Source organism: Medicago truncatula, chromosome 2 (genome assembly GCF_003473485.1).
Source record: "Medicago truncatula cultivar Jemalong A17 chromosome 2, MtrunA17r5.0-ANR, whole genome shotgun sequence".
In the NCBI taxonomy this organism is placed as follows: domain Eukaryota; kingdom Viridiplantae; phylum Streptophyta; class Magnoliopsida; order Fabales; family Fabaceae; genus Medicago; species Medicago truncatula.
Genome location: NC_053043.1, coordinates 42,615,346 through 42,642,215, shown reverse-complemented (window position 1 = coordinate 42,642,215; position 26,870 = coordinate 42,615,346). Strand labels below are relative to the sequence as shown.

General features: G+C 31.0%; 3 protein-coding genes across 4 annotated transcripts; 1 reads left to right on the top strand and 2 right to left on the bottom strand.

Moving 5' to 3' along the window:
• Positions 1-3,148: 3,148 nt before the first annotated feature.
• Positions 3,149-3,481, top strand: LOC11414950 (protein GL2-INTERACTING REPRESSOR 2). The gene has a single exon (XM_003596806.1). The coding sequence runs from the start codon at positions 3,149-3,151 to the stop codon at positions 3,479-3,481; it is 333 nt and encodes a 110-aa protein (XP_003596854.1).
• A 12,219-nt stretch (positions 3,482-15,700) lies between these two features.
• LOC112419516 (uncharacterized) lies at positions 15,701-19,970 on the bottom strand. Of its 2 annotated transcripts, none has more exons than XM_024777493.2 (3): positions 19,665-19,970; positions 19,275-19,441; positions 15,701-16,059 (listed from the first exon to the last, which is right to left on the bottom strand). In XM_024777493.2, the coding sequence occupies exons 2-3, from the start codon at positions 19,431-19,433 to the stop codon at positions 15,892-15,894; spliced, it is 327 nt and encodes a 108-aa protein (XP_024633261.1). In that variant the 5' UTR covers positions 19,434-19,441; positions 19,665-19,970; the 3' UTR covers positions 15,701-15,891. The 2 variants fall into 2 exon arrangements, with proteins under 2 accessions (XP_024633261.1, XP_024633260.1); XM_024777492.2 differs by having other exon boundaries at positions 19,275-19,469; positions 19,665-19,969.
• Positions 19,971-21,132: 1,162 nt separating this feature from the next.
• Positions 21,133-23,871, bottom strand: LOC11413720 (NAC domain-containing protein 40). Its single transcript, XM_024775675.2, has 4 exons — positions 23,329-23,871; positions 22,251-22,504; positions 21,803-22,150; positions 21,133-21,655 (listed from the first exon to the last, which is right to left on the bottom strand). The coding sequence occupies exons 1-4, from the start codon at positions 23,519-23,521 to the stop codon at positions 21,302-21,304; spliced, it is 1,149 nt and encodes a 382-aa protein (XP_024631443.1). The 5' UTR covers positions 23,522-23,871; the 3' UTR covers positions 21,133-21,301.
• Between the last annotated feature and the right edge of the window lie 2,999 nt (positions 23,872-26,870).

The following is a 26,870-nucleotide window of genomic DNA, read 5'->3' as shown; positions in this document are numbered from 1 at the left end:
CAGCGCAGCTTAACTTAACTATTTGTGTGCGAACATTTACTTTTTTTCTGAATTTCTTCTACGTATGAGTTTCGTCTCCTTTTCTTCTTATTTCACCCAATCCGTTCTATCATAAATGGTCTATTTAAGACAATTACTACTATACATTTCGTTATTTTTTATGCCGATGTGTATTGCTGCGTGTAACTATGAAAATTAATATCTCGATCTGATATATTTTATAATTTAACATGTAGAGATACATCTCTTACAAATAAATCACTATTTTGATGCAGATAATATTATTTTTGGGCTTTTGACATATACTTCATTTGGACTCATATATAACTACATTTTTTATTTCTTCAGATTAATTGAATAATTTATTTTAAACAGGTTAAAATGAATTATAATATCAAACCAAGAAGTCTTCTGCATAAGATATACTTAAAAAGACATCTGAAAGTTACGATACAAAGTTAATCGAATAAATAATATATCTGATTTATAATATAGATGAAATACATTAGTTCTTCAATAAATCTAACAAAATATTTTTTTTTATTCATAATAGTAATATGAAATGAGAGAAAAAAGTACAAAACTTATTAATTGAGTACAAGGAGTACAATGAGTGTTTATATACAAAGCTAATTTACTTATAATCTAGCTAGTACTACACTAAGATAAGATAACTTGTACGGTACGTTATTCAACTAAACTTTCTCCTTTTGTCTTATTCTGCTCATGGTGTAATAATAAGAACGTATAGAGTCTAGACCAAAAAAAAAAAAAAGATGGATTACCTTATTTTGGTTATTTTCACATAAACTTATTTTAGTTTTATATGTATAAAGAGTGTGATTTATTCCTTAGGAGTAAAATTTAAGACGAGAGAATATGATGTTCCAATTTGAGATGGAAGAATTTTTGGTACACAAAATATTTACAAATAGGCAGAGTGGTTATCGGACCTGTCAGGAGGTTACTCTGTTTGTGGTATGTATGCTATGCTCACAATTTAGGAGGTTTCAATTTAATTTAGCATAAACAGGTTCCTCTAAAGGTGTCTATTTTTGGTTGGCGGTTTCTTTGTGATCGCCTTCCTACAAAATCAAATTTGGCATCGCGAGGTGTTATTGATGCAGAGGTGTGTTTGTGCGTTTCTGGATGCGGCCAGGTGGAGGATGTATGTCACTTGTTTCTGTCATGCTCTTGCTTTGGGTCACTGGGGCCCTCAGTGCGTTCGTGGTTTGGTTTCGACGGTGTAGACCATCAAGAGATTTCTAATCACTTTATTCAGTTTGCTCACTATACAGGTGGTTTGAAATCGCGGAGGTCCTTTCTTCAGCTTATTTGGCTTCTAACTGTTTGGATTTTATGGAATGAAAGAAATACTATATTATTTAAACAAAAAGAATGCTCTATAGTTCAGCTACTAAACAAAGTAAAATATTATTCTTTGTGATGGTTGAAAGCCAAAAAGACTAGTTTTGTATTTGGAAAACATATGTGGTGGTCGAGTCCTCTGTCGTGTTTAGACATTGGATAGACTAATTCTATACATTGTTTGAACTGCTTCTTTTCAGTAGTTTCTTCGGCATATCTTGTGCTAAGGAGACCATTTTGCAGTGTTAGTATCATCAATTTTTTATTCTTCAAAAAAAAATATTTACAAATAAATATCCATTTTCTTCCACTAGAACATCAATGAAAGCTCAAACACGGAACCTTCATATCGTTTTTTACCATTAGATAAACTTTTGAAGTTATACATAATTACATACACTTATTTTTCACATTATTTTTAACCACGTTTATATTCTGTTATCTCTCCCTACCTAACGAGGCCAATAATCTAGTATCCAAAATGAGGTCAATATTTAACGACAAGAATAGACCAATATTAATTAAACAATGCATTTGTGCACATGCCCACCAACAGTATTTTAATTTCTACAAAACCCCACTTCTGCAGCCTAGCTAAAGTTGAAATTGCCATTAAAGGCAATAAATTTTCTTCTCCGTATTACACTCTTTAAATCTTACATTACTTGGTACGTATCATCACCAAACATCACACATTAACATTGCTATATAATGGTGTGTTTATGTCCCTGTGAGTCTGCTCTGTAATCAAGCATATACTACTGCTCTAACAAATCCCAAAGATTTCGTTGGTTTAGATATATATTCTTGCGTTACCCTCTTACTCCGTGGATCTTTTCATAAGGTATATATTCACGTATTTACTTCTACAATTTTTTTTTATAATGTTGTTTCTTCATATGCTAATCAAATCAAATTGATAAATAATAGTTGACAATGAGAAAAGTATATATATAGTGTTGACTCATTTACCTTTTTTGTCGATTAAGTTATTCTAAGGCTCAAATTGATCCCTTAATATTAAAAAATGTATCACTTTGATTCTTTAAAATTTTTCAAATAGGAATTAGTCACAACAATACATGTTGTTATATTTATTTTAGTCTTTTTCTCACTCATATTTGAGGACTAAAATTATACTATACGTATACTCTTCATATTACACAAACTAATTCCAATATAGTTAAAATTTTTAGAGACTAAAACATAAAAACATGAACCAAAAACAAAATGCGGTATATTTACAAGCTAATGTACAAAAAGAGTGTGTCTAAATGATATGTTCAAATGGGTATGCACACAAAAATTGTGTGTATGGATTACAACATTAATAAAATAAAGACAACTTGTTTCTAGTTGTCTAGTTTTTTTTTGGGTAAATTCTTAGATATCTTGGATTTTGATACTCTATAGACAAAATTTACACTACTAGAAAAAACAAAATTAGAGAGGGAAATTAGTGATGGAAAAAATAAATCCCTCACAAGTTATTTGGTCGCAAAATTTAGTGATGGAATTATAGAGGGATTTCATGTTTTCCCTCACTAAATATTGTTTTTTTAGTAGTGTCGTTTAACATTTGAATTTATTTTAAAATAATGAATTCGAAAGAAAATATGATATGTCATTGATTCATTGGATGAGGGATATATAACCAACCAAACTACACGAGTGCCATTGTATTCATCTTGTCTTTTCTTCTTCTTATAATTAGATCTACATTTTTAGAGTAACAATTATTTTGCTTGAAAATTAAGGGTTAACTTGACATCTACACACAATGAGCAAAAGAAAGAGTCGAGGGTTGGAATTGAGGCATCCATCACCAGAGGAATCGAAATCATCGTCAGTTGATCACTTGCCGGGGTTGGTGTCACCATGTTCATCCTCGTCTTCAATATCAAATTCATCAAAGATGACTGTTCATGATCAAGGAGCCTCGACGGAGACAAAAGAAGATAATGTAGCGCAGTATGCAAACGCAATTACAAAGGAGATGGTTCTTGTTGGTTGTCCTAAATGTTACATGTATGTTATGTCATCAGAAGTTGAACCAAAGTGTCCCAAGTGCAAGACTACAGTTTTTCTTGATCTTTTTATAGAGGAAGATTAATACCGATCCACAGTTAAGATAAGAATGAAGTAATGAACACAAGTGTGTTAATTAGTATGGTTGAAAATGCAAGTAAGGTGTTACTTTTTTTGGGGGGGAGGGGGGATTTTGTGTTACTGTTTTTATAATCTGATATTGGTTCAAATAATGCCGCATGTTGAAAATGAATTTACATGAGATGCATTTTCGTGTAATATTCAATACTACGTCTTTCTTTTCCTTAATAGAAAGTATCAAATTTTAATAATATTGTGTTGATCGTACCTATTAAATTTTTTGAAATACTTAGTTATATAGTAAAGATTATTCGTGAGAGATAAGTAATATTAGTTCGGGCAGGGAGGATTGTGTTTATTAATCCGGTGGTTAGTGCAATTCTGATTTTTTTTTTTTTTTATCTCTTTTCTTAAAATGGCTACCAATTACCAAGGTATGGAAGGAGGTTGTTAAAATTCAAAGGGAGTTTTTGTGCGGCGGTCTAAACAGGAGGAGGAAGATTGGTTGAGTTAGTTGGAATGAGGTGTGTAAACATAAAAGTGAAAGTGGTTTAAAGGTGAGAGAGATTTTAGAGTGGTGAATGTCAGTCTTTTAGCTAAATGGTCGCAGAAGTTATTAGGTAAGGAAGAGGAGTTGTGGAATGAAGTGTTAGTAGCGAAATACGGGGTTATATTATGGGGAAGACGGGCTTTAAGGTTGGTGAGGAACCACGGTCATCCTTGTTGTGGTGGAAAGATATTTGAAAATTGTTCTTCTCCAATCTCCCATATAAAATTGTCCATTCCATATAAACTGACCAAAATAACGTGAGTTAACTCACGCTAAAGTATAACCTACATGAATTAACTCATGTTGGGGTTATAACTTACTTGAGTTATCTGACGTGAGATGTACCAATGTAGCAAACGTGACTTAAGTCACGTTGGATAATAACACATGCGTGACTTAAGTCACGTGGGGTATTTTCGTCAGTTTGTATGGAAGGGAGCAATTTTTGATCGAAAAGGAGCAATTTCCAAGATATTTGCCAAATTGGAAAGGATACTGACCGGTCTGGTAGTGCAGTTTCTAAGAAGTTAGAAAATGGTCGGTAAATTTGGTTATGGAACGTACCTCTTTGTGCACATGCTAAACAACAATTTTTAATTTCTACAAAACCCCACTTCTGAAGCATAGCTAAAGTTGAAATTACCATTAAAGGCAATAAATTTCTTCTCCGTATTACACTCTTTAATCCTCTATTACTTGGTACGTATCATCGCCAACATTCACACATTAACATAGCGAGACCCTTTATTGTTCCCTAAATTATAAGGTTTATAAAACTATTTCATCATCCCCAAGCTATTTCAAAAAAAAAAAAAAAATATCATCCCCAAGTCATAATATTTTTAAATCCTCCATCTTTTCCAATTCCTAAGATTTATATAATCCCTTTTTTTCTCTAAATTAGGGACATCGCATTTGCCCATTAAATGTTGTTTGTATCTGCCACTGTGGTAATGTAGAACTGGTTCTTGCAAAGATAAATATCATCCTTTGTTTTAGTAGTTAATACAAAAAAAATTGATGAAGCAAGAAAGAATAAAGAAGAAAGGCTTGAAGGAGACCAAGGACAAGCATTAGTATTTATTTGTTAGTACTTTCTAGTGGCACTCCCATGTTATGATCATAGATTAGATGCTATGAAGTAATGTTTCCTTCTATAATTTTTTTTAACATATTTTCGGTCTACAATCATTATGTTAGACTTACAAATGAAGTTGGGGTGAGTTGGTTTAAAGTTTTGAACGAAAAATGAGCAATATGTGTTAATAAAATAAAATTAAACGACCAAATTGACAATTTTTGAAGTTGAGGACCAAGTTAAACTTCTATTTAGAAAAAAATAATACTTTTTGAAAAAAGTTATTTGACACAAAATTACTAAGTGTGTGTTTGGTATGGCGGTGGTGAAAATTGATTTTGATAGAATTGAGTTTGAGAGAATTGATTTTGATTAAAAGTGAGTCTGATGTGAATTGATTTATGTTTGGATACTCTCACTTAAAATGATTTTTATGGGTTGATGTTGTTTGGATAATTTAAATTAAAATTGATTTTGAACGTACAATGACTAAATTATCCTTTTAATTATATTTAAAACTAAATATCTTATTCATATTTCAGATAATTATTTTAACTTATCTAAAATCATAAATGCATTTTAATTGATTCATAAATTCACTTTAAAATGTTTTTTTTTTTGAAGGATTCACTTTAAAATGATATTAGTTTATAAGAGTTAATTTTTAATTTTTTTATTAATTATATATATATTTTAATATAATATAAAAATCAAAAGGGTGTGAAAAGAAAAAAAGAAAACAGCATCTGTGAAATAATTGAGGGGGCTTACTAAAAAAAAAAATCGAATGGCCCTTTTCTGAAACAACATTGATCTTGCTTCCCTAACCTTCAGAATATGAACGGTAGCAAGCAATAGTGAAACAAAACTAAATCGCGGAAGAAAACACAGCAGAAAAGAAGGGTAAAGCTGGAAACAAATTTGGGGCTTTTGCAGAATTGATTTTAGCAGCCGCAGAAGCTCCAATTTATGGCTTTGAGGAAACGTGGGTTTGGAGCTAGAATCACGGCTGATTGAAGCGCTTTTGCAGTTACCCAAACATCTTAAAAAATGGTGAAATGGCTTTTGAATCTCTAAACTCGCTTTTGGGATTGGAAAACGCGTATCCAAACAGGTGCTAAGCCTTTTTTCCTTCCTGAAATGGGTACTGACTCAACTAATTAGTTACTACATCCTCCGATCACTATTATAAACAAAATTTAATATTGCAGGTTCATTCAATAAATGATGTATGTGATCTATATTAAAGATCACATACATCATTTATTAAATGAATTTAAAATGTCAATTTTTGTTTATAATAGTAATCAGAGAGTCCATAGTTTAATCTTTGTTTATAAAAAGTATTTTTCATCCTTGTGAGCTTAGCTCAGTTGGTAAGGATAATGTATAATATATGCAAAGTTTGAGGTTCGAATTCCGCACACCACCAAAAAAAGTATTTTTCATGAAATTTTAATTTTAATTAAAAGTATCGATATAAACATTTGTGAGTGTAACAAACCATGCTTTATTGTTTTAATGACACCAACAATATAGAAAATATAAAATAAATTCTTCAATGACACTAACAATATAGTCTGCGTAGGGGAGCTGCCAAAGCCATATGTCGTCCTCACTATCCTACAAAATGACAATGCAAACCCTTGCACTCTCCTAGCAACTCCTCCTTCCAAACCAACAACCGATGACACCATTTCCCAGCGTGGCTACCCTCCCCCACCCTAACCGAAACAACTCTGCCACAGACATCCACTAATTCTGTAATAAATCAAACAACCTCCTAATTCTATCACGAAAAATAACATCCCCTAACCATGTATTTGTCCAAAAAAAAAAAGTATCACCATTACCCACATTCCTCCTAACTCCTCCTAATATCAAATATTGAATAAACAAAGGAATAGTGAATATTTTATTGCTTGACTCAATAAATTAATCAAGATTGTGATATAAAATTTCAATTTAAATACATCGCACATTTATTTTTTTTAAAAGTACAAATACATCTCTTACTCGTAGAAGAATTAATTTTATCTCAGACTAGCCTGCACACTCACACTCATTAAGGTGCTCGTATATTCCTCGTCTCAATAAAAATAATAAAATTTATGTGATTATTAAAAAAAAATTATTTAATTGGATAGAAATTGATAAATTTTTATATAAAATATGTTATGTAAGGATAAAGTTAGAAGAAAAAATGATACACTAAAATTTGGTCCATGGAATATGCTATTTTTATTTTTTATTCCCTATAATTTATTATTATTATTGTAGTTCTTCTAAATATACTCCATTTTGCTTTTTTCTTCTTGTTATTTTGTATTAGTCTTTGCAAAATTTATTCAAATAATAATTGGTCTCATTAATTTGTTTTAATATTTATTTATATCTTTTTTTCTCCGCTCATATTTTAGAGACTAAAATTATACTTGTAGTATACTCTACATATTCGACAGACGAATTTTAATATAGTTAAATTTTGTTAGGAATAAAATAAAACAAAACAAGGACTAAAAAAAATAGTTCCTTAAAAAAGGGACTAAAAAAATAGAAAAACAAAAAACATAAATAAAAAAAATCATATATTCACAAGGATAAAAAGTATTTTCGTAAAGACTAGAAGAGTATTAAAACATTTTTAAATTGAGTCAATTAAATAATATATTTTTTGAATAGTTAAATAATATGATATACATCTCATTTAATTATTCAAAAAAAATATATTATTTATTTATTGTTTGTCTGCTTTTTCCTTTTTAGTGTATGTCAAAATGGTGTATTATTTAATTATTTAAAAATACATTTGATTTAATTATTATTATTATTATTATTACTGCTTTTTCCTTTTTCGTTTATGTCTAAATGATATGTTCAAATGTGTATCCACGCAAGAATTACATGTATGGGTTTTTACAATATTAATAAATATTACTTAATTATGGTCAAAAAAGAAATATTACTTAATTTATCTTTTTAGAAAGAAAAAAAAAATCTTATAATTAGATCCACAATTTAGAGTAAGAACTACATTGCTTGAAAGTTAAGGATAACTTGACATCTATCATAATGAGCAATACAAAGAGTGTAGAGTTGCAATTGAGGCCTCCATCTTCCGATGAAGTTAGATCATCAGTTGATCAGTTGCCGGAGTTGGTGTCTTCGAGTATTGTTGATGATCCAGAAATTTCAACAAAAAAAGATAATAAGGAGCATGGAGAAGCAGTTACAAAGAAGATGGTGCTTGTTGGTTGTCAAAAATGTTACATGTATGTTCTTTCATCAGAGGTTGAGCCAAAGTGTCCCCAGTGCAACACCACAGTACTTCTTGATCTTTTCAAATAGGATGATTAAAATTGACTAATGAGATAGATAAAACTAAGCAAAATCAGAAGAATTATGGATTGTTTTGTGTTAGTTTGATCGCCAAATGCATGTAAAATGTTACTCTTTTTTTAATTCGAATAATGGTTTAAATAATTATTCATATTGAGAGTGAATTAAATATAATGTCTGTGAGATAGTTCTTTAATTAAGGTTTTGAAAAATAACATTATGATACGTTTTTTATTTTTTTAAACAAGACGTTTTGTCTTGTGGGATGCACGAATCTATTAAAAAAACACAACAAGACTTGATAAGATACCGTATTGAAATCCAAATACCTCTAATATGCCCTTTTAGTTATGTTTGAATTTGAGATGTGTTGTAGAATAAAATGACATATAATAATTTCATTGTTTGCAATAATATCATTTTACCCTTATTTTATTTAATTACTTTTGTTCTTCCACTATTCAAATACTCATACTTCCCACGTCTTTCTTCCTCACTTCTTCTTCGGTGTGACCGATCATTTCTTCACAAGGCCGGCGTATCATCATGTTTCTTCTTCGTTATGTCATTTTTTATGGATTTCATGTACCCTATTTTATTTACTCGTGACATTTTTTTAAAAATAGCATTGCTTTGTTCACCGATGAGTTTTGTTTATCAAATAGAAAAAATATTGAAAAAATAGAGTAATTTATTTTTGGTGAGCCGTTTATTTTTTTCATTTTGTGAACAACATTGCAAGTTTGGAACTAAAAGAAACTATATAAAAGCAATCAGTCATTTTAAATACTGAAAAATGATATTGAAGCGTATATGATTGTGAAATAAAATTTTGAACTGGATGTGATGGTGAGCCATTTAATTTTGTGAACAATATCATTTTGTTTATCAAATAGATGTAGGATTATTAATTTGTGTTTCCTGTGATTGTATTTGTGAGTATAGTTTAGAGCAACATAAGCACTTGTCATTAGATTAGAGTGTCACACGTACAAGAATTTTAATAATAATATGTTTTACATGATATATTTAGATAAGGGTAGAAATGGAAAAAAAAATATTGTAACTCATTTTATTCCATTTATTTTCCAAACAATGGAGTAGGAACTTTGTTCTATTACATTATAAAATACTCAAACAATATAATGGAATCAAAATATGTTATATTCCATTTCGATCATTTATATTCTGCTTATTTCCATTAATCCAAAAAGAGTCTTAAAGATATTTGCATGTTACCAAAGATTTCACTTTATCTCAAAAGGGTATTAAAATATATGTTATTAAAGGTTTTTTTGCTTCCTTCGACAAAAACAAGAAAAATTAAGTAGAATTGCAACTTACATGAAAATTCATTTTTACAAACATATAGATATATAATGTAAGAACCATGATTTTTTTTCTTTCAATCATTGATACTTCTTGGTACAATCAGAGTATGCTTATCATCAATATGTTTGCCTTCTAAAATCTTCCACTCTTAGCCTTTCTTTCAACATGACAAGATAAACATATCACTTACATGGATAAACCAATTAGAGATAATACATGATACAATATTCACAATCATGTGAAATAAGACATATAGACGTACTTGAGGAAAATTAGTGAAAAAACACATGAAATTCAAACAATTAGAAATCAGGTTAAAATATTTAATCTTTCTATTTAATTGGTTTCAAAGACATAGTCATGTTTTAATAAAGACAAGTATTATGTATCTACCAAAAAAAAAAAAAGACAAGTATTATGTAGTAACCATAATATTGAAAGTAAAATCACTATAATATAGAAAGTTAAAGAAGAATATGCTACAATTGTATATTCCAAGTAATTGTTAAGATATTTTTAGTATATGTCACAATTGTGCAACAATTGTACTTCTATCTATGAAACTTCTTGTGGTTACATGATAAGAGAACCAAAATCTTTGGCAAATAAGCTAAGTTCAACATCAAGATTTTTCCAACTAAAAAAATATAGCAAAAGATCCCATATTAATTCAATATCCAAAGATAAAATAGAAAATATTTTGTAAACAAAGAAAAACGGGCATGTTATTAAAGAGACATGAAACAATTTTTCAAAAGAATAAAAAAATGTCATGTAAAGAATCTGCAAAAAATTAACAAAAAAAAAAGTTAGATAAAACCAAAACAAATTGCAAGAAGTTTGAACATTGGTAGAAGAAAAAGGGAAATAATATAGGAGAGTATAAAAGACTATTAAACCCAAGTATGATTTAAGAAGTAGCAACAAAAAAAAGCAAATGACTAAAGAATATCAAGCATTGTGAAAAGCCAAATATCACAAAAACACCATATACTTAGAAAACTTTCAGACAATAAATAATATTATTCTCATTCAAATGTAAAACTCTAATGCCCCAACCAACCCGATTGCTTTATAGATTTTAAAGTGGAGAATTTGATTAAGGTGAAAGCGGTGGGGGCAAAATTGGTCTATGAGAAGATGATGTTGTTGGATTGATTATAGGAGAATATTAAAGTGAGTGAATTTGATAGAAATAATCATTATGGATAGAGAATGCATTGTCAGGATATTTTTATCTCAAAAGATACAAAATTGTCTCACTGCATATTCAAGAGCATACCTTAAGTTGTAGAAAAATAAATGGAGTGTCATATGTATGGAGATTTTATAAAAAAATATATCTTTGTATTAAAATACAAATAATGTGTAATTTAATGTTTTAGATTATACGTCGAGTTATGTGTTGTTGGAAGTTATGCACAAAATAAAATAAGTTTGAATCTTGAGTCATGCACACATTTATTAGTGGGTTTCATTTTTATGGAAATTATATGGGAAAAAAATGCGAAGATACAAAAAGCATGTTACAAAATGTTGCGAAATATAACTTGATGGCAGTATGTCATATTATGTCTTTAGTGCACCTTAAGAGTCATTTGACAGTCCTTTGAGTGATTTTACAATCCTTTGAGCCATTATCAGGCTTGTTTTAGTAGAGTTTAGCTAGAACTGAAGAAATTAACACTGTACTAAAAATATACAAAGAAGACCTTGAAACTGGCTCGAATTCACCTAACCAGACAACTCAATGGTTGTGCTATGTTTTTTACAAGAACAATCAAGTTGTCTCTTGTAGTATATCCATCACGATTGTTACAGTGAAGAGAAATGGGGCTCTTGTAGTATATCCATCACGATTGTTACAGTGAAGAGAAATGGGGAAAAGAGTAAAAGAAAACGAGTGAGGCATGTTGATCTCTACGTGAAGTTTGTGCGGTATTTTAATCATATATGGAGTTCCAGGTCACAAAATGGATAAGGAACAGTGGAACATGAAAGATAACATCCATATCTAGAACTTTTATGAAGACACCAAAGTCCAATGTGGCCTACAAAAAGGTGAAAAATGTAATTCATGTGATATTTATTTCCTATCAAGGTGGTTGATCTCTGGTTTTCTGCGACATCCTAATTCTTGATATGGATGAAGATGTAGAAGCACCCCTTCATTTTGGAACTAATTTTTTTTATAACTGTCACGACAACAATAAACATGGAGCTATGTGAAATCACTCTAAGATCTCAAGATGAGCAAGTGGTTTTCAATAATTTGGAATTAAGGAAATATCCACAACGACTTGGGTGATGGTACGTCCAACTAGAGACGTAAAAGAAATGTTGCATAGGAGGAAATTCATGGGTTATAGTCAATTTTCTTTTTAGTAACTTTGTCTTTGACGATGTCAGTTTTCTGTTATGTATGTGTTGAATATTGTTTATTTCTTGTTAGTTGACATTGTTTGTTTCTTAAAAAAAATAAAAATTGTAACACCTCTATATGATATTATTTCTCTCTAAGGGATGATTTCTATTGTAACAACATGAATAGCAACAAATGTTTTCTATTTCTCTTTAGGGGACGGGTTGGAACTCATAATTTATTTTCCACTTATTCACTTAGAGGTGAATTTCTAATTATTAGGTTTTTTGACAAAAAAAAGTAACCTCAATTAATTATTAACATTTGTCTATAAAAAAAATTAGTTTGTTGTGTATACCTAAAAACATTATAAATAAAATAATAATAATAATAATAATAAAAAAATCATGAGCCTAGTGATTTTATACACTGATAGAGATAGTGATTTTATAAGACATGTTCTTTTCTCCTTTCTTAAACTTCAGCAAACAACATATGTAATTACCAAAGCTATGCTAAACTCTTGATTAAGTGAGTTGATTTTTAAGGTGTCGTCAACCTTTACCTCCCAACTTGAGGGTGTGGTGCTTATTAGTTCAAGCTCTTGTAGTTATCAATAGATAGTACATACCCATACATTAAATGAGGCGCTGGAAACTAATAAATTTCTACCTATCTTGCTTGCTTTTTTTTTTTTGGTTCACCCTCTAGTTCTAGCGGAAAGAGGTCTAGTAATTCAGAGTTGAGTTAAGTAAATTCTTATAAAATATTGTTCCATTTAAGAATCAAATTATCACGAACAATTCGTCTTTTTTTTTATTTGACTTGCATGTTCTTATTTTGCCAATTCAAAACAATCTTTGTATTTCTCATAGTACTAAATTGCGGATTATGCTGCAATTACAGTCGCAATATAAATATTATAAAGACCTATGCAATAATATTAAATCGCAATTACGGTGAAATGAAATGAAATTTAAATGGTTATCTTTACCTTTGTATTCCAAACATTGAAATCTAACGAAAAGCAAATTCAAGAGGAAAATGTAATCAACCATCTATATATAATTAATTTTTTTAAAACAATCTATATATAATAATTAATTAAATAGCAACATGAAATAGAATAGCACAAATACATGTTAATTTGTATCTTTCTGATTATTTATACATGGTGTGCATCATCATCTTGCTAGCTGCTTGTTTTTCTGGTATTTTGTTTGTTGTTAAGGAAATCAAGCAAGACAGTACTCTTACACTTAGGGCATTTTGGATTGGGATCAGCCTCGGATAACAAAACATACATGTGACATTGAAGACAACCTAGGAGAACCATAGCACTTGTCTCTTCTTCAGCCTCAGAAGACACACATGATAAGTCCGTACTACAAACTGATGAAGTAGTCGAAAACTCGGAAGACATAGCTGACGATGATGAGTTTATAGACCGTCGGTTGAAGTGTATCGGCGGTTCTGATTCTAAGATATGCCTAAGAACTTTCTAAAATGGTTGCAATGAAAGGAAGTAAAATATCTAGGATTATGATTATGTTAGTGGTTTATGTTATGTGGAGCAAATAGGGTCATTATATATATTGTGCAATTGAAGAGAAAGGAACAGAGGAGGAAGGTGTTTGATTGACTTTAAATATTAAGCATTAAATTTATTTAATTGTGGCTAGTAATGGAGAAAGCTAAAATAAGAGAGTTTATACCATGCACGTTGCTAAGAGAAACTGTTTGCTTTAATGATACAGGAAATTGATCACATTGACCCGGAATTTTAGATGCACTGCTGAATCCAGACCATATACATATACTGATGTATGTAAATGATCTTTATTATTTTTGTGTAAAGCTAAAGAGAACTATAAATTAACAATTTGACTATTCTCTAGTTGGACAATTGGACATGTTACAAAATGTCATCACATTTAATTTAATTTCATTATATAAACTTTGTGTTGTGTGTCTTCATTTATAGTTGAAGAGTCGTGGTTAACATACAAACTAAAAAAGTCTTCACCTTCCACTTTTTAATATTAGGAAATGGATCAGGATTACGAAAAGTGGCTATACCAACACACAAAGAAGAAACTCGTATGATTGTTTTTATATATGTTTATATATCCACCCACCCTGTTTTTTTCTAAAATGTCAACAGGTTATTTAATTTTCCATTTATTTAAAAACGAGTGCCTTAATTAAGTTATGACCTTCCTTGCAGTTCTGTTCACATTAAACTAGGACTATTATTTTAACTTCTAGTAGTTGACATTTTTATACGCGTAATGCGTGCGTGCTCAAACAAATGATCACCTTCATGCAAATCTTACTTATACAGTTATACGTATTGAATTTTCTCTGTCCAAATAGATAAAAGACAGATTTCGTTCCAGAATTTTCAAACAATTTTCTTGGTCACTTTTGATTAACTATAGGTTATAGACTTATAGCAAATCAAAGGGGAAGTCAAGATTCATGAAAGACATCAAATACGTATGAAGAAATAGCGCACATTTCTTGTTGAACGAACGTCTAATAGTGTTTTCACCTCCACTTCAAGAAATTAATAACACATCTGGCCAAATATTGCAACATAGCATTAGCAATGCTGCATTCCCTTTCCAACCCATTCTCTTCACACAGTTCTCATGATATTAACTCTATTCTTAACAAAACGGCCGATCCATATTTTTTTTAAACTTGAGACCTTGAGGAAGAGCACATTCCAAGGTCCCAAGCCAACCCAAGTAGGTTCACGGCCATATTTTGATATTTATCGGTGAACAGAATATTTAAACACTGCATTTTTCCATCGAATATAGGGCTGACAATGAACCAAACCAACTCGATTATAGTTCGACATTCGACTCGATATCTAATCCGTTGAACTTGGTTCATGAACCTAACGAGTTGGACTTGAGCTGAAAATTAAGTTCGTTAATTAAATGAGCTAAACTTGAGCTACATATAGTTCGACTCGTTAGGTTCATGAGATGACTCGATTATTGATTATATATATAAATCAATTTGAGTTAGTTTTTAAAAAAAATTAATTCAAATGTGACAAATGTGGCTGAATACAATTTTGTCTTGAAGGGAAGAGCAGTTGGAGTTTAAAAGTAAAAGAATATTATGAATTTTGTTCACAATTAATTGAATTTTGTTGGATTTTTTTGTCTCTGTTACTTGTATCAGATATTTTTCTTCATATTTATGCAATCTTTAACTTTATATAATTTATGTCTATTATATGCATGTTTGTGGGAACTTTTATTTTAATTCAATATTTAATTTATATATAAAATATCAAAGATCTATGAATTAACTTCTTTTTTTTTATAATTTTTTTTGGACGAGTTGAGCAACCGAACTGAACCTAACGAGCCGAACCGAACTGTTCGTGAACTTTAAACGAGCCAAACTCGAGCTGAAAAAATAGTTCGTGTCGAACTCGAGCCGAGTTTCGAGCCGAACCAATTCTTATCGAGTCGAGCCGAGCTCAGACAGGTTCAGTTCGACTCGACTCATTTCCAGCCCTAGTCGAATGATAAGTGACTTACATTGAGATAGAGCTCATATTAATAAATCATACAAATGATGAGTGACTTACATTTAGATAGAGCTCAAATTAGTAATTCATACAGGTAGCAAATGTGTTACAACTTACAACAACCCCTTTTGAAGGAATTAAGAAACAACTTTACAACTAGAGCATCAAGATTAGCTTCATTAACATGCTGCAAAGGCTTAATCCTCTAAAATTTGTTGTCGCTCAAGCTCAAGAATCCGCTCAGTTAGAGGACCTACGGTGCTATTTATAGTTCCATTGCTTCCTTTGCACTGCTGCAGTTGTTCCTGAAGATGCCGCACAAGTTCATTAAGTCTTCGAATATTCTTCTCCTGTACTAAAATAATCTGCAGAGAGCACCATCATTTAAAGAGAACTTCAGTAAAATTAAAATAGCATGGCCACAACAGATATTTATCTGTTATAAAATTTGGAGTTAGAAAGCTTACACGTGAAACATGTAACAATTATACAAAGATATAGCACTAAGTTATATACAATGATGACAAGAATCATAATACATGGGCCAACTTGAAATAGATTTTACTCCCTATGGTCCTAAATGTAAGAGAAAATTGGGTCAACAAAAGTCGACGTATTTTGTCAGAGACCAAACACATTGACTTTTGTTGACCTCGCTTTCTCTTATTTAGGACTGGTTATTGACCTAACTTTCTCTTATTTAGGACCGCAAGGAGCAATGTACAAGAGTTTTTCCGCTGATATAAGTATTTGATTTCTAATTCATGATAAAACCATTTATGGAGATTGTGTCGAAGCTGATCTTAACTTATGCACACAATTGTTGTTTAGAAAACTCCATAATCATTGTTAGACTATTTCAACTTTTCTAACACAAGTATTTGGAGAATATTCTATCTGAACTGACTCTTATCTCGTTTTTGGTGTGACACATTTTGTCTTTAGCACCGAGAGAGTTTATGGCTCAGGCTCCAAAATTTAGAACAATATTTTCATATAATGACTGATAAACATTGAATCATACAGAGGATAGGATGCAATTTTCCAACGAATGTGATGTTCCATTGAACATTGTATATATCTTCTACAAGTGCAAATGTTCTTAAAAAGAGACATTCAAATCTAAACCCATAAATGCATCACTATTCCCAGTGAGACAACATTTAAATTGCATCGCCAAAATTCACTCAAATGAAATGTTTTAACTCGAAAGAATTACAGTATAAGATAAACAAAATAGAAGCAGGGTATCCAATTTGATAAGACAAATATGCTTGAAAAATATATGATAAGTAGATACGAACCAAGCAAAATAGAATGGAATATTGAATATTACTAGTGCTACTCTGGAAATAGAGTATGGAAATATATTATTAATATGAGAAGGGCAATGGATTGGAGTTGTACTCCTTACTAATATGAGAAGGAAACTCATATTTGTTTTTCATAAGATTTCATTGATTGCACACATTTGTGTTTCCTTGCACAAATCGGTCAAATTTATCAAATCTGTGAATCTTTTGGGGGTGAGGGGGAGTATGTTAGATCCTCAGTAGTTAGGAGCAGTGTAGTCAGGATCGAGTGCTGGCTCGTAGGAGAGTACGATTCTACGTTCCACAGAACCTCGACCATCCTTCGACTTTACTCCGGTTCGTTTTTGCTATGTTTCCTCTGTTTTTTTGCCATTTTCCTCTGTTTCCTCTGTTTTTTGCCGTTTTTCCTCTGTTTTTCTCTATTTTGTTGCTTGGTTCCTCTGTTTTTCCTCTATTATCTCTGTTTTTATGCTTGGTTCCTCTGTTTTTCCTCTATTTTCTCTATCTATTCCTCTCAACTCTATCAACAACCTACCGATCCTACTTACAAACCGTGTTACGTGCCTTGTGTTTACTTTCTTTCACTGGCCGACCAATCCTACGTAGGATCTCGATTCTGACTACATTGGTTAGGAGGATAGGAAATATTGAAAATACCCACTCAAAATGGGCTGCGACTAACAGATGGAACAAGTTGCAGAGAGTAGTGGGTGAGAAAATTCTAGAATTAGGAAATGAGAGAGAAGGCTGAAAATAAGAGAGGACGGGTAAAGAGATTATTTTAAAATTTGCCGTAATGTGAAGGAAACAAACATATTTGTGCTTCATTATTGAACAGAACTTGAGCATTGCTGATGAATTTTATAAACACTTATGTGCGTGCACACAATTCCCCAACAAAATGCCAATGAATACCAAAAGGGCTAAAAAAAATGCAACTCCCCAAGCAAAAGCTCCAAGTTACCATATAAAGTAATATATCCGTTCTAAATGGTTAAGAATTGGTAAGATGTGCAAAGGAAATTCATAACAAATTGCTACCCCATTGCCATTTTTAATCATTTTGTTAAGGAAGCAACCAATCAGATTAAAACCCAATCACACACTTTAGTAAATATAGTTATTTTCATTATTTTTCTTAAAGTAATCAGAAAGGTAATTGTATTCCTCAAATTGCCCATCACGGGAACTTGTTCCATAGGAATAAAATGGTTATTGAAAAAAAATAAAATCTAATTTTTAAATCCATCAAGTGCCCTCAGGGCACTAGGGCTCTTGTTAGCATTTCCCTTTCTTTAAATCCATCATTATAATGCCACAAAAGTGAAGGCCCAAGAATACAGATCTTCAATATGAAGAAGAGATTACAAAATATGTTTATCATTCAAGGTTCTGTCATTTCTATACTATTCTAAGGTTTGAAGTTAACCATACGTGGATTTTGAAATCAAAGACATTTTTGTTAGTACAGGGAATTATATTGGTCCTTTTGCTGTTAAAGGGCGGTAAAAAATTCAGGGAATATGGGTTTTTGTTGCTAATGGGTTTCAGTTCCCTGGGCAGTGAGTTTGATGGTTTTTTTGTCGGTATCCTATGCGAATAATTTAGTCAAGCAATTGTTTTTCCGGAAAAAATATTCAGATGAAATGACACGGTATAAATAACGCTTGACTGGACTCCACCCTGAGATATAAGCCAAGTGCAAGATGAGATTTATGCTAATGTTTAAAATTTAGATTTGTTTTGGGTGTTGATATTCCCAAACTATGTTATATTGCTATGTGCACAATCTTGTAAATGAGTCCCTTACATAGTGATACAATACATTGGGCCTATTTAGATTGGCTTATTTGAGCTTATATGCTTTCATAAGTTTTGTGAGACTGTTTGGGATAACTTATGAAAACAGCTTATAAAATTGTTCATAATCTATTTTCAGCTTATTTTCATTAATTCTCCTATATAGCTTATACAAAAATAATCTATCTTTACTTCATTAGTTGCTATAGAAATACATTATACACAAGCACTTATCATGATAAGCACTTATGTTATAAACTGAAAATAAGTTGTTTATCCAAACAGAGCCTATAACAATAACAATATGCAAGAGACAATCTAAGCTATTGGGGTTGCAGTCACAAACCAAACCTACCATTAATTCAACTAAACCTACCAATTATATCAACTAAACACTCGAAAACAGAGATATTTATCATTAATTCATAAACTAAACATAAATAAGAGATAAGAAAAAACTGAAAAACCTTCTCTTTAACAGTTTCTTCAGCATTAGAAATACGATGTTGCTTTTGAGTTACACTAGAGTTGGACTCAACATCAGACACAAGTGGTTGCTTCCACTCGAATTGCGAAGTGATTATAAGTATAATCAACAAGAAAACAAGCAACATAGGCCTTGACATGATTCCTCCTAATAATAATAATTACAGTATCAACACCTGTTAAACATTCAAAATCAATTAACTATAAGCTACAACTTACAAAGATACAGTTGGTTGATTTGATAAGCGTGAAAGTCAAATGAAGTCAAAAAAATGGTAAAAGAATTAAAGTGAAAATTGAAATTAGGGTTAAGTAATTGAAGATGATGGATAATTAAGGAAATGAGTGTGAATTGGAAGGAGAAGACTTACGGAAGAGTGTTATTGAGGAGAAGCTAGATTCATTATCGATCTGTGAGGAGTTTAGGGTTTCCCCCTCTTTCCTCAGAGTGTGAGGTTGGGGGGTGAGAAAGTAAGTTTGGGAGGAGGTAAGATATGGAAACGGAGAGTGACGTGACGCGGTGGTTGAGGTCGGTTGGAAGGTGAAAGCGACGACGGTGATGAGTGTGATTGAAACCTGCAGAGTAACGCGTTTTCGGGGGAGATGAAGTTTGCGATATGTTATGGTTGAGAACACTACAGTGTATCGTAGGACTCAAGTCTATGAAAAGTTTTTGTATTTTAATAAAATGTCAATTAGAATTTGTTTTTTCTAAAGATTTGCTCCAGTAGAAATAATCATATTCGATTTATATTGGATGTCATTACCAAAAAAAAATAAAAATGGACGTTAAATATGAGTGTTTTTTTAGTCATTATCTAAACATGGATTCTTTATGTTGTGGAAATTTAACCTGGTCCAATGGATCCAACGTAGTGGTTCTCAACAAGTAAAATATCAATAGAATTTGAAAATAAAGGATGTTTGCAATGTAGTTTGTATTCATTTTGAGATGAAAAAATTATCCGATTCAAAGATTTGAGTCTTATGTGATTTTGTTCATTTTGGATGTCCTCTTTAAAAGATTTTTTTAGGTGTCTTCTTTAGAAGAATTGATTTGGTTCAATTAAATTGGCCTTAGTTTCGCTTGATCCAATTTATAATTACATAATGCAAACAACTTTACTTCAAAAAAAAATTACAAAAATACTAAATTTTTTATATTATAAAATAAGAATGATTGATTATGTTTGTAACATATAAAATAGTCAAAAGTATATTGACCAAAAGTATAAATTAAATTAAACCATTAAAAAATGAAAATCAACAAATAATATAATAATGTAATATCTAATACTAATTATAATCGGAACAATTTTTAGAGAAGAAGGTCCAATAATATTCAGTTTTTTCGAGTTCAAACCCCGGACATCAAAAAAAAAAAAAAACAGTTTGCAATTTTCATTTAAATCAACTTCAATATGAACACCCCTAACATACATACATAGTCGGTGTAAACGGAGTTCACTTTAAGTTCATTTGACAGAAAAATAAGTTTGCAGAAAAATTAATTTAAGATCAAAGTTTTAGTGATAGCAATTGAAATTATCCAAGAATAATCAAGTAAATTATCATGTGCATATGAGAATATTAAGTGGTTATAGTTTAGCTACCTATGATAAAATACAGATATGAGGGTAGTTCTTAAGAGGAATGTCAGGTCATTTTTAAGGCCTTTAGAGGTTAGGAGACCTGCAACTGCAAGGTCCTTTTTGGTTAGTACCATCTTTCTAGAACCTCTAGTACAAAATATCAGTCTTCTTTGACCAACATTTCAGAAGGAATTTTTCCCTCTCACATAATCAGTTTTGATGTGCACATTCAAAAAACCACAAAATGTTATCCAAAAATACACTTCCAGAGCCATATCATAAAGGTGAAGTAGAGGAAATTGTTCTAAAAATTTATCAGTCCTCTTAAACCCAGTTTAGTGAATTTAGATTCCCTATGGCCGCTGCGCGGTACAACAGCAATGGAATTTAGAAACTTGGATAGTACTAATCACAATTTACACCTGAAATTTTCCTACAATATTTCTAACTTGTTTGTGACCACCCAATGAAGACCAAAATAATATAGCCGTGAGAGTGAAAACGAAGAAAGCAAATATCATCAAACGGTTCGTCATTCTGGCAATGAAGCTACTCTTGGACTGGTGCATTGTTTTTGAGAAACGAGCTCCTGGTTGAGAATGCGTTGATTTCGGAACCCTTAATCGTATTCTCCGTTGTGCAGTGCCTTGGCATGGATGAGAATGTGCAAGGTTATTTGGTCTTGTTTGAGCTCCTTGAGACATTGATGATTCATCTAATTTTATGATATCATTCCTTAATATCTCAGCATAACAATCCTCTTCATCCATCTACATCACAAAGGTGTAAGTAAGATTAAATGCTCAATTTTATCCGATGCAAAAAGCTGAATCTGATAATATACATGTAATGTGCTCATTCTCCTGTTACAAAAGTTTCTTTCTGTTAACATTCAAACTTCAAAATCAATTTTATACCTTTAGCTGGCCCGAAGAGTCTGTCAAAAAACCGTCATTAGCTGGTCGCTGATTTGATTCAGACATAGAATCAATTTGTTCCATTGAAGCTGAACCATAACTGCTGCTTCCCCGTTTCGAACTACCATCAACCTCCTTTTCTTGTTCACAGATACCCCTTTCTCTATGATCAGTACCGCCTTCTGAGATAGCACAATTACTTTCATGTGAATTTACTGGGTTTATTTGACCAGCACAATCACTTTCATGTGAATGTACAGGATTTATTTGACTTGAAGAAGCTCTATTTGAAGCATCGTTAACACGAAACTCCGTGTTCCTCTTGAGACGACAAACAACCAAAGAATCCTGAAACATGCATAACAAACAAAAAACATAGAAGTTATGAATCACTATTGCATTTTAACATCCTTAGGGAGAGGAAGGATACATTCAGATTATTACCCACCGGAGACCTGTCACTGACACAGTACTCGTGCATAATCCATTCTGTCCTTTCTCCTTTAGGGGCACGGCCTAAGTGAAACACCAAAGTTCGCTTCGTACCTATGACGTTAGAACCCGATTTCACGTTGCGCTCTTTTCCAGTGGCTTTCCAATAGCCACAATCGGTAGCTCTTTTACTTTGTGAACCATTTGGATACTTTCTTCCACGAGGAGAGAAGAAGAACCACTCGTTATCTGATTGAATGAATGATTTGGCTGGTTTGAAACAAGTATTATTTAGTCAGCTTACAAATTTTCTGCTGAGTTAATTGGATAAATTTAAACTTCAAACATGCATAGCAATTTTAAATTGTGTTTATCTTCTAAACAACATTTCTCAAATTATTACCGGTGTCAATGTATGACTATCGTGTCTATGTCAATGTGTTGGTGTCAACGCATTTAGGGTGAGGGGATTTAGTGATAAGGAAACTACTCAGGCACATATGTGTAGGTTTTCCATGGGGGGTCAACATAATAATGAGAGGCATAAATGGACCCTACATTAAATTCATACAATGCAGTAATTAGATGCAAGTATCCAAGAAAGTCCTCTGTTTGTACACTTATATAGTGATTTATTTGTTCACACACAACATAGAAATAAGAATCACCCCAGGTTCCACCAACGTACATATTTTGGGTGTGGAACCAAATAACATTTTCAATGCTCAAAACACGTGGTTTCATTTTTCATATGTTGAAACTTGGTATGGTATCAAGGTGGATATGTCATAATCACAACGACGTGATTATGGTATCACACCGTGATACCAACACGGGCTAGGGTTTCAATTTCCAAAAGCGTGATTAAAATGATGTGTAATTGAATTGAATAAACTCTCATGTCACATACCAACAATTCCAGCTAAGCAAATCAACCCAATAATTCACAATCCAACACCTTCCAAATAAACTATTCCAAGTATTTAAGAACCAACGACACACAACACATGAAATTGAAAGCAAAAAATAAAAAAATAAGTTCCAAATATTTAAAATTAAAAACAAAAATACATAGAAAAGAAAGAGACACCTGCCTGGTAAATCCCAAGGTTCATATTTACAAAGCTCAACCTCAGAAATAACTTGAACACTTTCTTCATGACCATCTAATTTTTTTCTAAGGTAATAAGAAATCAACTCTTCATCAGTAGGACAGAATCTAAAACCAGGAAACATAGATGAAGCAGCAATAGACATCTGAGCTTCCTTTGAAACAACAATCTCCATCTTCCTATATTTTTTCCTCCTCAACACACAAATAATAATAATAATAATAATATAATAATAAAGGAGCTAGTTAGCTAGGGTTTAATTAAGGTTTAAGTTAGTAGTATATACAAAACCTGTTGCAAAGGTTGATTGTGATTGTTCTTTGCTTGCTTGGTTAAGGGTGGCAAGGTAAGGCAAGTGGGGGTATGGGAAGGGTCGGCAAAGAATGAGTAAAGACAAAGAAGAGGAATGGTGCGGTTCTATTTTCTGTGTTGTCAATGTGTCACCACCCACGTGCAATACTGCTTTCTACCACCGTTTCTTTCTTCAGGTTTTTCTTATCTTTCTTTCTTTTATTAATCATGTCAGACATTGACTTCATCTATAGTCAGTACTACTCACATATTCCTACTTCTTCTAATAAATAAATGGACATCTATTAAATAATGGGTTACTTCTTTTCACCTTGTAATATAGATTTCGGTTTTCGTCCTTCTAAAATTTTTTATTTGATTTGCATCCTTGTAAAACTTTTTTTTTTTAGAAAAAACTCCTCCCACATCTAACTCAGCAAATTCGCTTACGTGGCACTAATTTGCCATTTTTTTAATTGCCCACATGTAAAAAATATATCCACATCAGATTTTATTTTTAAAATATTTGAAAATAAATTTTAAAAAATAAAAAAATCCAAAAAATCATAAAATATTCAGTTTTTTTTTCCAAAAATTGAAAAATAATTTTTAAAAAATTCAACAAAATAATATTAAGATTTTTTACGAAATATAAAAAACAGAAAAATAGTCATATTTGTTTCCAAAAAATTTAAAAATCGAAAAGAAAATTAGAATTTTTTTTCAAAAATTTAAAAAATCAGAAAATAAAAAAATCTGTTTTTTATATTTCGGAAAAATAGTCATATCTGTTTTTTTTATATTTCGGAAAAAATCTTAATATTTTTTCTGAATTTTTTTAAAATTATTTTTCGATTTTTTAAATTTTTGGAAAAAAAACTGAATCTTTTTATGATTTTTTTATTTTTTAAAATTTATTTTCAAATATTTTAAAAATAAAATCTGATGTGTAAATATTTATTTGCACGTGGCTAATTAAAAATAATAAAAAATGAAAAAAAATGTCAAATCAGCGCCACGTAAGCGAATTTGCTGAGTTGGATGGGGGAATAATGTTTTCTAGAAAAAAAAAGTTTTACAAGGATGTAAATCAAACCGAAAATTTTACAGGGGCGAAAACCGGAAATGACCTATATTACAGGGGTGAAAAGCACTATTAACCCTTAAATAATTCACCAATCAATAAATTCATTTTTTTTTGTTTATACCATAATTTTTTTTATAGATAATCCTAACTTGTGTTTTAAGAGTATACGATAAGTTTTCGACAAATAGTAAGTATTTGTTGGGAATTTTTTTCATCTAAAGTTTAAAAAAATAAATTGATGTACCTTTCAATACATAATTTTCATCTTTGTGACATTAATATGTGTGACAAGCGATCATGATAGCATTCTCGTTTCTTATTATCTTCATGTTCTTCATTACCAGCTTTTAAAATATAAATGTAAAAGTGTGGCATTAAATGTATCCAAATCTTTTTTAAACACGCCAAAACACTTTAAAATTATTGTAGTAGTGGATAGAATAAAGAGAAATGATATTTATATAACAATTTTATGACAATTTTCTCTCATACTTATACTCACCACCATTAATTGTTGAATCATGTTAACTTGTGTCCTTAGGGTACATGTTAAGCAACTTAAAAAGAGCAGCTTTGCATTGGAAAACATAACATGTCAACTTTTAAGAAGTTGAATGCACGACTTTTGATACATGTCAACGTTTCCCTAAGTTTATTAACATGTGCCCTTGAGGGCACAAGTTAGCATTTGCCTTAATTGTTTTATAATTTTTCCAGACATTCTTGCGTGTATCTCTTTCCAAATGGAAGAAATAAATAAGATTATAAATTGAGAGGATCTTAACCCAATCTACGGATCATCGTGTGATGTGAATCGCTAGTGTTTATGAACTATGAAGATATGTTTGAATGGTGAGCATGGTCTTGAATTATGTTCTCGTCTAAGTCCAATCTAGATTGGGTCTTAGTCTTGTTCGGAACATAAGTGTTTCGGTACGTATCATAGACTTGTCAAATTGAAAAGAAAAAAATGGATAGGAAGCATTTGATTTGCAAAACAATATATATTATACAAAGTACATGATATGAAAAAAAAAAAAAAAAAAAAAAAAGACAAAGGGTTTAGAGTTTTTGTATTCTTGATAGTGTGTACAAAGTTGTCTCATGGTTGGGCAGGGGACAGGTTTTTTTTTTTAAAAAAACCAAGTTAATTTACCGAAATAGACATCGTGAGAATTAAACTTAAGATCTTAAGTTTAGCATATTATAATGTTTCAAGCCAACACCATCAACTCCAATGGGTTGGAGAGAAGAATTATTGTAGAGGTCCAATTCCTTGTTACCTGTTTTGTGCAGTCCCGTGACCAAATTTTAAATCAAATAGTGTAAAAAAAATTGTTTAGTTTAATCCCCAGTTTTTAGCAAATGAAAAAGAGTTACTGGCGCAGTTTGTCTTTCATTTGTGTGCAATTTTCTATACATTTATGTATGACTGTTCTCAATGTCTATTTCTTAATCATCAAATCAGTATGTAAGCACATGTTGATTTTTTTTACCATAGTAAATTACATACAATTTTTCTTAGACCATTTACAATGGCATGTTGAATTTGCCATTCAACATGTTGAACCCTTGTTGAACCATTGTAGGTGGGGGGTGTTGAAATGGGAAAAAAGTGAGTTGGAGGAGGGAAGTGTTGAAACAATTCAACATGTTGAATGCCTGGCCCACGGAGACACTTGGCGCGCGCTGATTGGCTGCTCGGATTTTTATCTTCTTAATAATTTGGACCCAATTATTTCATTGCAAATAATTTTATTTTTTTTTACCAAAATTCGTATTTTTTTTTTCTCTATAAATAGAGACTTGGATCATTTGATTTGGACACAGAAAAAAAAAATCAAGTTTTTCACTCTCTTAATCTTATTATTAGCTTTGTATTAGCCTTTCTTTTGAAGTTTTAGTGTTTATTTAGTTTGTTGTATTGCATTTTATTTATGTTAAGAAAATAAAAAAAAATTATTTAAATAAATTTCGTTTTTACAAAAAAAAAATTGTTAAGTGTTTCTTCATTTTAATTTAATTATAATCGATAATTGTAATTTTATGTAATTATAAAAACAAAAATATAAAATTAAATAAGAATAAAAAATAAAATATGGTGGGATAAGGTGTTGAATGAAAAAATCATTGGAGAGGTAAAAAT